General features: G+C 46.5%; 1 protein-coding gene and 1 long non-coding RNA gene across 3 annotated transcripts; one reads left to right on the top strand and one right to left on the bottom strand.

Annotated features, from left to right (window-relative positions):
* Positions 1–555: 555 nt before the first annotated feature.
* LOC117862892 (uncharacterized) lies at positions 556–2,954 on the bottom strand. Its single transcript, XR_004642082.2, has 4 exons — positions 2,626–2,954; positions 2,391–2,533; positions 1,112–2,087; positions 556–1,002 (listed from the first exon to the last, which is right to left on the bottom strand). It is a non-coding gene; the product is annotated as an uncharacterized lncRNA (long non-coding RNA).
* Positions 2,955–7,205: 4,251 nt separating this feature from the next.
* Positions 7,206–11,533, top strand: LOC117864400 (uncharacterized). Of its 2 annotated transcripts, none has more exons than XM_034748497.2 (4): positions 7,206–7,458; positions 8,266–8,455; positions 10,536–10,672; positions 10,766–11,533. In XM_034748497.2, exons 2-4 carry the CDS (start codon positions 8,279–8,281, stop codon positions 11,238–11,240), a joined length of 789 nt encoding a protein of 262 aa, XP_034604388.1. In that variant the 5' UTR covers positions 7,206–7,458; positions 8,266–8,278; the 3' UTR covers positions 11,241–11,533. The 2 variants fall into 2 exon arrangements, with proteins under 2 accessions (XP_034604388.1, XP_034604389.1); XM_034748498.2 differs by having other exon boundaries at positions 8,263–8,455.
* The last annotated feature ends 377 nt before the right edge of the window (positions 11,534–11,910 follow it).

Genomic DNA, 11,910 nt, shown 5'->3' with positions numbered 1-11,910 from the left:
ACGAAATGTTCTATCATGGGGCTGTTCTACCATGGGGCTGATGACACAAAATACGGCCTTGGTCAGCCCCTACTGAGTAAAGTAGGGGCCTGAAGTAAGGGCTAATGCTTGAGTTGCTCTAAGGACATGTTTGAATAAAAATAAAGATTATCAAATTAATTAAATTGTGAGCAATTATTCACTAGCCCATTTTCGTGACTGGCGTGTTACCAAGATTGGAGTTCTTGTGCAACGGCCATATCCCTTTTAATTTCTCAGCCTAGAATAGTCAATCAAACTGGCTCTTGGTCTAAGGCCCCGTTTGGGTCCAAGGAATTGGAATCTATTTATGGAGTAGGCTAATTTATGTTGGAATGTGGCATTCCACAACTTTCCAAAGTTTAGATATAAGCCTATCTTAAATTCATGGGGTGGGAGATGGAAATTGATTCTATAGATTATGGTTATTAGAATGGAATTCAATTCTTATAGCACGCTCTTAGACTCGCTTCTCTATAGTAGAAGTGCAGCATACAAGTATCTCTCCCATATCACCAACTATAATATACAACTATATTCCACATACAATTATATTAGCTTAATTAATTTGTGTCTAAATTATAATTATTAGGATGGAATTCAATTCCAATGATCCAAACGGGACCTAAGGGAAAACGACAAACAAAACATATGCAATGAAGTTGCATATCATATTGCCATCTAATTTATTTTTAAGGAACATGCTGCTGTTCCTAAATGGCCAGCACCTGAATGACCATTACAATTTCTTAAGTAGAAATCGTAAAATTTTGGCAGAGCGTGCAATTGCATCCTCTAGAATTACATTCGACATCAAGCTTGCCAGGGCCCACAAGGTTGGACTTGCAAAAACTGGTGCATGACGCGATGTCACATGAACCAGACAGTGTTGCTATACGACACAACTGGTCCTGGGGTACAGATGATCCATTTTGCATTGTCGCCAAAGTTACCGTCTCTGAGCCTGCTCCTAAGTTACCGTATCTGAGAGAGTTGGTTTATCTGTTACATTTTTTTCATGTACATAATAGCTGGGATAACTCAACAAAAAGTAGTATACATGTTTGGGAAATAAAATATGTACAATTCGTACCTGAGGATAGGGCAAGCAGGGCTAGAGCAAATATCATTATGCGGCCGGTCGTCATTCTTGGATTTGAAAAACCTTGCGATGAAGATTGTTGGGTTGTATGCCCAAGAATGATTTCAGCTTAACAATTGGTGGTGATAAAATAGACTGAAAGCATCAATTTATATACTAGAGATGGAGCCTAGCAGTTTTAGGTATTAATTAAATAATGCATCATCTCTACATATTTGCATTTATTATGTATTTATGTCTGCTCCAAATGTCATCATGGCTACTTCTCTACATATTTAACTACATATTTATTGTCGTGATGCTGGGACGGTCTTCTGAAAATAAGGCCAGTCTCAATAGGAGTTTCATTAGCACTAAATTTGTTGCCACATCAACAAAATTGCTAACTTGGCAAGATCATTATGAGGGGAGTTTCATCAGGAGAGGGAGGAGTTTTAAGGTATGTTCAATAGTTTAGACAGTTGTTATCCGCAAGTGCTTTGAAGAATGTACACAGATAACAGAATAGATAACTTGTACAATGGCTTCTCTATTAGACTGTCTATGTACTATTTAATTCATACAATGGCACATAGATAATGGTGATGAAGTATACATTTGATCTTTATATGCTATTTTGTTGCTTGTACGAGAGAATGCATAGGGGATTCAATTAGTCATATGAATTTCTTTGAGAAGCGCAAGTATGATATATATTTATATTAATAAATACTCGGAATATATAACATGATTTCATAAATACAACAATACAAATTCAGTTAAACTAGACGCAATAGAGAATAACTACACCATGACACTGATGAGTATAACTAGTTATAAGAGATCAAAGGTACGTATGACTTCCAGAGAGCATTAGCTAACACCATACAAATTCAGTTAAATTAGATATAATAGAGAGAGTTTGCTGCTGCCAGGCAGAGATAATTTGAAGTTGCCATCCAGAGCCTTAGCTAATACCCTCCAGCACCTGACAAAGCAACAATGAAAAAGATTGACAGGTTAGAAAACATTTAGTAAACAGCTAGTCAACAATGAGAAACAATTCATGGATGTAATCAGACTAGAAATTAGAATGTAACCATAGAGAACCTATGGTCCAGACTAGAAACAGCTGCAATCTACTTCACAAGAATTTGATGACAATGCAAGAAAAGAAAGCAAGTTAGGTGTCCAATCAGTCGTAGATATTGTAGATAGTGCCAGTTCCATATCCAATCAGTGGTGTGATGAATCTTACGATAATGGGAAACAAGTGTAAAGCAGCAAATACCTTTCAGGCAATACAGCGAACACCTTGTGTGCGTAATGAACAGAAAGCATATTCAATCGATCCACGCATCCCCATTGTCATCGATTAAGACCCCAACTGATGTACACACCAAGAAAAAGATCCAATTGATCCTGCAGTTGCAGCTATTCACGAAAATCAACACACCTTCAGGCAATCACAACACATGAGCATCCTCGATGAGGAACAGGCTCGTCCAAACTGCTCTCGTGCTCACCTGGCCTTCGGGGAAAAAGCTGACGAGGCCGACGAGATGCTCCTACACCGCCGGCAGTGGACGCGAGGTGGCCTACCTCAAGTCACTCATCGGAGTGGACGATGCTGCGCGGCCTATTATTTGTCGATGCCCAAGTTCGTGTTCCTCCGCCGAGGAGCTTGTGGCTCAGAGGTGGATTCGATGGATTTTACCCGCCAAAATCGAAGATGGCCGCAGCAGATCTGGGGAGGCGACGACTCCACATACAACGGGCGCTGGGGCGGCGTTTTGCTCGGGGAGCACGAGCCCTCTCCGTCGCCTCGCGAGGTGACCAGGCTCTCTAATCTCATTTAATCCTGTCCACGTAGGAAAAACTCGATGACGTGGAGCTACATAAACGACCTAATAAATGACGTTGTGCCCTCATCCCCTGACACTTCTAACACTTGACTGGCACAGTTACTAAATTTCTCGATCTTGATAACCGTACAATGAAACTGTGCGCTAAGATTGGCCTAATAGATCAGTAATCGTCTAAAGATTCTGTTTGTTTCCGCTTATAAGCGGCTTAGAGCAACTCCAAAAGTCTAAAAAATCTCCACCAAAACTATATATTGGGGGTTTTACTAAAAAAATTTCTCCCAAAATCATATCATCACATAGCAGATCATTAATAATAAATTCCCCAATACTTCAAAACTGACCACGTCAGCATGTGGACCCCCTCTGTGAGCTCCACCATCTTCCTCACCTTTACTGCGTCAGCCTCCTAGCGCCGCCGCCGCCCATAAAGTAAATTTCCTGCGCTCTCTCGTCCTTTCTCTCCCGATTTCTGTCTCATCTCTCTGGTTCTCTCGGTGGTCCACCTCCGTTCTTTCTCTCCTGCCGTCTTGAATTGGATGAACAATCATACAACAATAGCGTGCTGTCAGGTTACCTGTTCTCAATCCAATCCTTGACTCGCAAGAGTTCGTTCGGTTAGGAGAATTTGCGCATTGATGAAGATCAATAGTAACTAGTAATTTTTATCAGTTGCACGAGAATCATTCAAAAATCAATGTGTGGGTGAGGATATCAAGTAGCTCAGCCGGCCGGTAGAAAATCAGAGGCGAACAGTACTGACAAGATGAGATGGGTTTCGAAGGACGATGGACCTGTATCTTGCGACGCTGCGTCTCGACCTGTAGCCCTGCTAACGGGGATAAACCCGCCTCAAACCCCACCCCTAGCCACAGCAAATGACATGACGTAAATTAGGGCCTGTTTGGATACAGGTTCGTAAACTTTAGTACCTGTCACATCGGATGTTTGATACTAATTAGGAGTATTAAATATAGTTTAATTACAAAACTAATTACACAGATGGAGTCTAATTCGCGAGACGAATCTATTAAGCCTAATTAGTTCATGATTTGACAATGTGGTGCTACAGTAACTATTTGCTAATGATGGATTAATTAGGCTTAATAGATTCGTCTCGCGAATTAGTATAGGGGTTCTGCAGTTAGTTTTATAATTAGCTCATGTTTAGTCCTCCTAATTAGAGTCCGAACATCCGATGTGACCCCTCCTAAAATTTAGTACCCCACATCCAAACACCCACTTAGTCAACCCGCCCCACCCCGCAAACGTACCAACTCATCCCACCCCGTCCCATTTATGCAGGTTAACCATAGCAAATACTGTCTGTCACATGGCAGGACGCAGACACGCAGCATAATAAATCAAACTGGCGGCCTAGCGAGATCCTCACCCGCAATGCCGAGACAGAGTACCTCACCGGCACCACCGACCGCGCTAGCAATGTGTCTGGGCTTGACGAGGGGTGTGGCCTGATGAGCTTGTTCAAGAGCGAGGCATTCCAGAAGCTCCCTCCCGACGCCCTCACGAGCCCCGTGGCGGCCATCCTCTGCCTGGACGCATTCCAGAGCATGTACGCGCAGGTGCTCTATGCGATGTGCCAGCACCACCGCGAGGTGCGCATCGGCGCTGTGGTCGCCTACGGCGTCCTCTGGGCTGTCCGCTTCTTCCAGCAAAACTGGGAGCAGCTCGCTGCCAACATCGAGGCCGGCGAGCTCACCGACCGCGTCACTGACCCGTCGGTGCGCGAGGCGGTCGCCAACGTCCTCCGGTCGCACCCCGAGCTCGCCCAGTTCGTCCGCACCAAGGGCTTGGGGTGCAATGGCGACAGCAGGGCCAGGATTATCGCACGCATCTGGCCCAACACCAAGTACCTCGACACCATCATCACCGGCTCCATGGCGCAGTATGCCCCCGCAGATCTGGCAAGAAGAAGAGGTGAAGGGATGATGCCGAGGAGATTGAGGAGGAGGGAGATGCAACAGGCGTACCTGGATCTGTGGCCGTCGGAGGAGGGGCGGTGGTGCCGACGGCCTGACGCAAGGTGCACGTGCCCCCGTGAGCCGCTGCGCAGGTCAATCCGTTCTAACCTGCCCCAGACCCATAACCCACCCCGCCTCGACCCGCTCGCCTCTAAACACACAGCTACCCATACAAATAGACCCCCACGCAAGAACCCGATCCGAAATCCCCATTTGCCCCCGCCCCACTACCAGGCCTATCGACCTGGGAGTGCTTGTCGAGGTCGGGGACCATGCGGAAGCAGTAGCGTTGGTTCTTGACGAGTGTGTTGACGGCCTCCCGCCACTGGCGCTGCGCGTCCTCCGACGGGTTCTTCGTCCGCATCTCGAACCTCTTAAGGAACTCCATTGACTTGTTCCAAAGGTACACCGTACTGATCTCCCCTCCTCTCCTCTCCTCCTCTGATCAACAGCCAATCTCAGCTATTGCTCGGGTATTTAAGGAGGATCAGGTCTGCAACTCCATAGCCATCTCGATCTCCTCCCCCGGTGCTCAGTGGACTTGCGCATGTCGATCTCCTCTGCTTTGTTTCGTAGGCAATGGTGTTGGATGGCCTTCTGGTTTTTGGGAGCGTGGGCTACCGACCCACCTGTCGCGGAGTCCCGGGTTGGCAGGGAGCTCTCGCTGCAGCTTTTGACGGGAACTTCGCGATCGGGGAAGGACCGAACTCGCAGATGTACGCTGGGTGACGTAGGTGTTTTTCGCGTCCGCGCATTTCTACGGGAAGTACGGGGAGCTGTTAGAGGTACATTTTTTTTCTCTAAATAAGATTTTGGAACAATTTTAAGGGAGTTTTTGGAATTACTCTTAGAGCAACTTCAAAAGACTGGTAATCTTACCCCAATACCTTCTTTAGGGAAAAAGAACTCCAAGAGTCCACGTAAAACTCCCCAAGAAAAAAACCACCTCTCACCCCTCAAATATTCGCGACACCTGATCTTCCCCCAATCCGCCTCTTTCCCACCGCTGTTTTTTCCCCGGGCGTCCTTCTACAGTGGCTCGGGGGCAGCCACCAGCGGCGTCGAGGATGAGGAGGGCTCCGCCTCGGGGTTTGGCGCAGGGTTGGGCCTCAACAGCGGCAGGCTCAGGATGTCGGCCGTGGAGGCGGCGCTGGCTCTGGAGGAGCGGGAGAGGCCGCCCTGCCCGCCAGGTCGGCGCCAGTACCAGTGCGAGGCGACGATGCGTGGGGGCGGCGGCCGGGGGCGGGGCGCGGCGTGGGGCGACTGGTGCACGGGGCGGCCGATGTCGTTGCCGGACTGTGGATGGGGGGCAGGCAGCCTCGTGAACGAAACCCACGATTCGCTCCTTCTTCCTCTTCTAGCATTTTTCCTCTTTGATTCGAGCACTATCGTTTCTATTAGAGATTCTCTGCTCGATTATTGATTTCATGAATCAGAACAATCTTGCTTTGATCTGAGGATTCATGGATCCTTGATTCATAATTTCTCTATATTACAACTTATCTTAACACCTCTTGCTCGACTAAATGCCTATGTGACGCCGAACTCATGGCCAACACGATTAACCATGCAGGCATGTCGTCAAGGTCGCCAGGACGTGTTCCCGGAGCGGATTGCTGGATCAACGCCCTACCCGACGGCATCCTCCTTCGCGCCATCTCCTTCTTGGACGCCCGCTAGCTCATGTAGATTTGCGTGCTGTCGCGGCGGTGATGCCACCTCTGGCGCTCCATGCCTCGCATCAATGCCACGTGCCATGAGTTCCGGCTTTGCTACTACATGCCCGATCGAGTCAGCGAACCCTGATGCAGACTCGGAAGATGCTAACATGTGGATCCACCATGCTTTACAGAGTAATGCTCGGTCCATTAAGGTTGAGATATTGGGAGATAGGTGGAGGCGGAGACCGGGGGATGACGTGGACTATTTTGAATTATTAAGGGATAGATTTAGCGTTCTGCTGTGGATTAATATATTTTTTGGGAAAAAAGTTTTAGCATAGCTCCCAATACTCGTTTTGGGGGAGAATTTTTTGAAAACTCTTGCTCCTAATACGCGAAAATAAGCACCCAAGCTCGCCGCTTATTTCTCGCTTGGCACGTAATCTGGTAGTCCAAAGCAAGCAAACTGTGCTGCCGATTATGCGATCCAATTACAAGGTTGCCCCTGGAGTTGACAAAATATTACCCGCACTCTGCCATCGCGTATAAACACTGTTAGGGTTGGCCACTCCCCACCCCCAGACTCGGCCGCCGCACCAGGCACGCGACGGCCGCGCCCGTCGCCCCCTACGCGCACTCCGCCCCACTCCTTAGGCCCGCGCAGCTCCCCTCCGGCCGCTGCTCCGTTCGCCCGCCGCCCCGCCCCGCCCCGCCCGACGCGCGAGGCTCCCCTCCGTCCGGTCGAGTACAGAGACGCCGGCGTGCTGCCCCGAGGACATCGACGACGGCGAGCCGCGGATCCGCTTCCAGCCCTTCCCCTACGGCCGCATCGATCTGCTCGCCGATCTGAGGTGAATCGATTTACTCTTCCCATCCCGCCCCTGCTCTCCCCCCTCCCCTTGCGCTGCGTGTTAGGCACTGGTTTAATCACCCGGTGATCCTAGTCCAGCGGTTTCACTAGATATGAGAGATTTTCTATAGCGTGTCAAGAGTTTATGGTTTTAGCAATTTTAGCAATGATTTAGCATCTTTTTGTACTTTCTACAAAATGGGATTCCTAGCACCTTACAAGGGTCAAGCGTACCATGTGTCTGAATTGTAACATCGTCATCACCCAGTGGGATCCAAGGAGGTGTTCAACCATGCACGGTCATTCCTCCAGAATGTGATTGAGTGATGCTTCAGAGTTCTAAAGATGAAGTGGCTTATTCTCTTGGATTGCTTACCTATCCAATGAAGAAGCAATCCAAAATCATAATTGCAGTAATGGCTCTTCATAGTAATGCAGACTTTGAAAACTATGTTGATGATAATGGTGGTCATGGTCACACACGTACTATGGATGGTGGGAGTGTTTCAACCGATGATAGTGATATGTGTTCTGTCCGTGATTCCTTTGCTGTGGCTTTGGAGCATGATTATTGGTGTAGTTTCCTTTGTTATTTTGTCATTATGCCATCAGTACAGACAATCGCCCAACACAAAATCAGGTTGCCAAACTCTCGGCTTCTCAGAAAGTTATTGCACAGAAAAGCTGTTCCAAACAGGGCCATAGCATCTCCACTCTGTTATTTGTTCTTTCTGTTGGTCTCTCTTATTCTTCTCAGATCTGAAATATTTTGGCTTAACTTCTTCTATTCTTATTGTGTCTGAAGTAGGAGATCGAGGACAATGGCCATCTTCTCATCCGCCCACCTCGCCCTCCGCCGGTCGCTAGCGGCGGCGCCACGAGCTGCATCTCTTGGGGAGGGCCTTCGGCAAGCCTCAGATGGATATGTCACCCGAAGGCTGCTCCACGGCCAGCTCCTCCCGCGCTGCTTCACCTCGGATGCATTTGGACCGAACAAGGTATTTCTACCTCATCCTAATTCTCTTCATCAATCTCATCCTCGATGTGTTAGGTTAATCAAGCCCCAGGCATTGTGCAAATCTCCGGTTTGCGATAAAAGAAAGGCTCCACACATCAAGCCCCATTTCCGTTTTGAATGGGGTGCAGTAGCAATGCTCATCTTCTGAATTCAGCTTATGAGTCAACAGTCATCCGTGCAGTTTAACCTTGAATCATTTTAACTCCCTGTAGTGCCAATATTCTTGGCAGAAATAACTTAGTCATGCTACACATTTTTCCCAAGCAACCCTTTTCTTTATATGAATGACCTCATGATTGATACAACTAAATTGAAAAAAATGCTGCTATGTTTGATATCTCATATCAATTTATTGCAATTGAGAAAGGCAGGAATAGTAGGTGCAATGTGGAGTGGGCCAAATTGCCTTAGTAGCACTATTTTGAACTCTGTTTGCAGATGTACCATCAATTCCACCCAGAGTACTAGTTTAGAACTACTTAGTTCCCAGTTTTACTCTGTGTAGCGCTGACCCACATGATAGACAATGAATGGTTCGGTTCGCACATAGATCCTCTGCACCATTTTGCTCCATTACTGGTTCTTCTCCTGCGGTCCTCCCATCCGGCAGCCAGCAAGAAGTCTTGGCTGCAACTCCTCTCCCCTCCTGCTTTACACCGCAGCTGTCCGGGACGGCGGATGTGCTAGAGCTTTGTGTGGCTGCAGAGGGCCGCTCTTCCATGCTGCCGGGATCTTACAGCTTGACCTGGATTTGGTGGTGCTGCTCCTCCGCCTGACATGGGAGCCCAGCCCAATCTTGCCCAACAACTGGAAGCAGCCAGCGAGGAAGGGATGGGAGGTGCTGGGCTTGGAGTGAGGAAGGAGGTGGCACATGGGCATGGCGGCTGGCGAGGACATGAAGGCTGGCTGTGCTGGAGTAACAGCTGGGGTTGCTGAGGTGGGAAGAGCCGCCACTGGCATGAGGGGAGGTGGCAGCGGCAGTGCGGCGATGGTGCTGGACAACAATGGAGAAAGAGAGAAGCTAACGTTAGGGAGGACCAGATCTTATCGGAGCCGTGGGTTTTGAGTCATGTGGCATAGTGCTGTAATGGAGCAAAGATGAGGAATGAATCAGTGGTAAAACATTAATCTGGAGCTAGGCAGTGGTATGTTTGCAAAATGGTTCATGAAGAGTACCATACAGGCAATTTGGCCTTAGGAGTGGGTCCAAAGTGTTTAAGAATATGCCATTGCAGGTTGGGGCGTGTTTGTACTGTGTAAAACAGGCGCAAATGTGATTTATATCTAGGGGTGTGTATGTTTGTCCGACTCTTTTCTTCTATTAATGCAGTGCTACACAGCTCTCCTGCATGTTGGAGAAACAAAATCCTTCTAGATGGAGTACACCTTCACCCTTGCAATTTCATATTTTCAAAGTAAAGTTTGTCAATCTTAGGTTTTTTGTGGGTTGTTTTTTTTTGTTTTGGCGTCCACTTTTTGATGAAAAACATGTTTAATTTTTCGATTCCTTGCGTAATATAGATCCCAGTCTGTTCACCAGAACATATAAATTTGCTGCTAATATGGCCAATTTTCATCAAGCTACAGCTTTTGTGATGGCAGTGATAAATGTTCAATCCCTCGCTTAATATCACATATAGGTGTAGGTTTCTCATCTCCAAGCCTACACAAGTGCTGATAAATACTTGGGTGTATGTGACATGAATATAGTAACTTGAAAGTTTTGCGTTGGAGCTTGAAATTTAGATGTTAATACCAGCGAGTCAGCTACATTTTCACATGAGTTTCTAATTCTAAAATTATACAGCTTTTCTTTTCTTTATTTTCTGTAAAGAATGAATACTTTGCATATTTCTTTGTAAAATTACGCCTTTGTTACTATTGTTAGCCATATGTGAAGTGCTGTATGAGACTTTGCTTAACTCAGATGCTCTATCTCATTTCCCATTCTCCACGTGGAGTATTAATATTATGCCTTGTTTGTTGATGATAGAATACCGAGATCACATTGCATCAATCACTACTTACCAGAATTATGACAACCAGTTTTGTTTCTCCAGAATTTCCCGCCTTCTGGGCGTGACTTTGCTGCAGAATGGAAGCCACATCAGAATTTGAACGAATTCAATTTTGTGCGTCAGAATCTACGTTCTAATACACAGGTCAACTTCAATAATGCAGATAATGGTGGGACAATGTAAGTAGGCAACTGATATATCCATGTACACATATTTCTCTATTCCATGCCTCGCTGATTGCTCATTATGCATAATTCTGACTTGACATATAGGTCGAAGACAGCTGGTGGAGAGAAACCTTCCAACCTTGGGGGGCGCTTTCAATTTCCTGCTTCACGTATGTTTAGTGAACGTGAACAATATTCACAGAAGAAGAGAGATTTTATCCATGTCTTACTGAAGAAAAATAAGACCTTTGTGACGGTGACAGATGCTAGTGGCAATAAAAAGACTGGAGCCTCTGCTGGTTGTTTGGAGGACAGAAAAGGGCGGTCTCGTCTCTCTCGATATGCTGCTGAAGCAACCGCCGAACATGTCGGGCGGTCTGCCAGGAAGATGGGTTTAAGGTCCGTTGTCATGAAAGTGAAAGGAATTTCTTTTTTCAAGAAGAAGAAGAAGGTGATCTTGGGCTTTAGGGAAGGCTTCCGAGGGGAAAGAGTTAGAGATCAATCTCCTATCATGTACATCCACGATGTCACCCAACTTCCACATAATGGCTGCCGACTCCCAAAACAACGCCGGGTTTAGCTCTCTGTGAACTGAAATTAAATTTGAGTAGGAATAAATCGAATTTTTGAAGGTGATCTGGAAAGGCTTTTGTAAGCTGCGCTGTGCAAGTCTATTTGACTTAGCACGGACATGTATTATGTCTCTTGGCTCTCTGACTTGTTGGGCTATACATCCTGGTTTCTTTCTGACTTGTGCTAGTTATCAATAATTCTTTTTCTATGGGTCGAATGTTGATACACAACTGAAATCTGAACTGTTGTATCCATAAGGTCTGATTTGATAGTTTGGAATGAGACCCACTCAGGTTTCAATTTTTGTTTTTTTTTAATTTTTTGAGGAAGCAGTGAAGGGTAATTGTTCCGTATGAACATCTTCATTTCTTTGTTTCTCGTGAAGGTGCCGAGAAGCCAGAATGTGGAAGAACTTCAAGATTTTGTCACCAGTTCTTGAGCTGTTTTCTATGAGGGAGTCTGCTGGAGGTACTTTCTAACCGTGCTAATTGCCTCGTTAACTGTTCTCGGTTGGATCGCTGGTTAGAATAAACGAGGCAACAGTATCTTAAACCTCAGTAGAAGGCAGTTGGGATATACTCCCTCCTCAGTAGAAGGCAGTTGGGATATACTCCCTCTATCGCAAATTATAAGTAGTTTTGTTTTTTCTAGATGCATTTATTATGCATCTAGACATT

The sequence above is a fragment of the Setaria viridis genome, chromosome 7, assembly GCF_005286985.2.
Source record: "Setaria viridis chromosome 7, Setaria_viridis_v4.0, whole genome shotgun sequence".
Lineage (NCBI taxonomy): Eukaryota > Viridiplantae > Streptophyta > Magnoliopsida > Poales > Poaceae > Setaria > Setaria viridis.
This window is presented reverse-complemented; position numbering and strand designations above follow the sequence as displayed.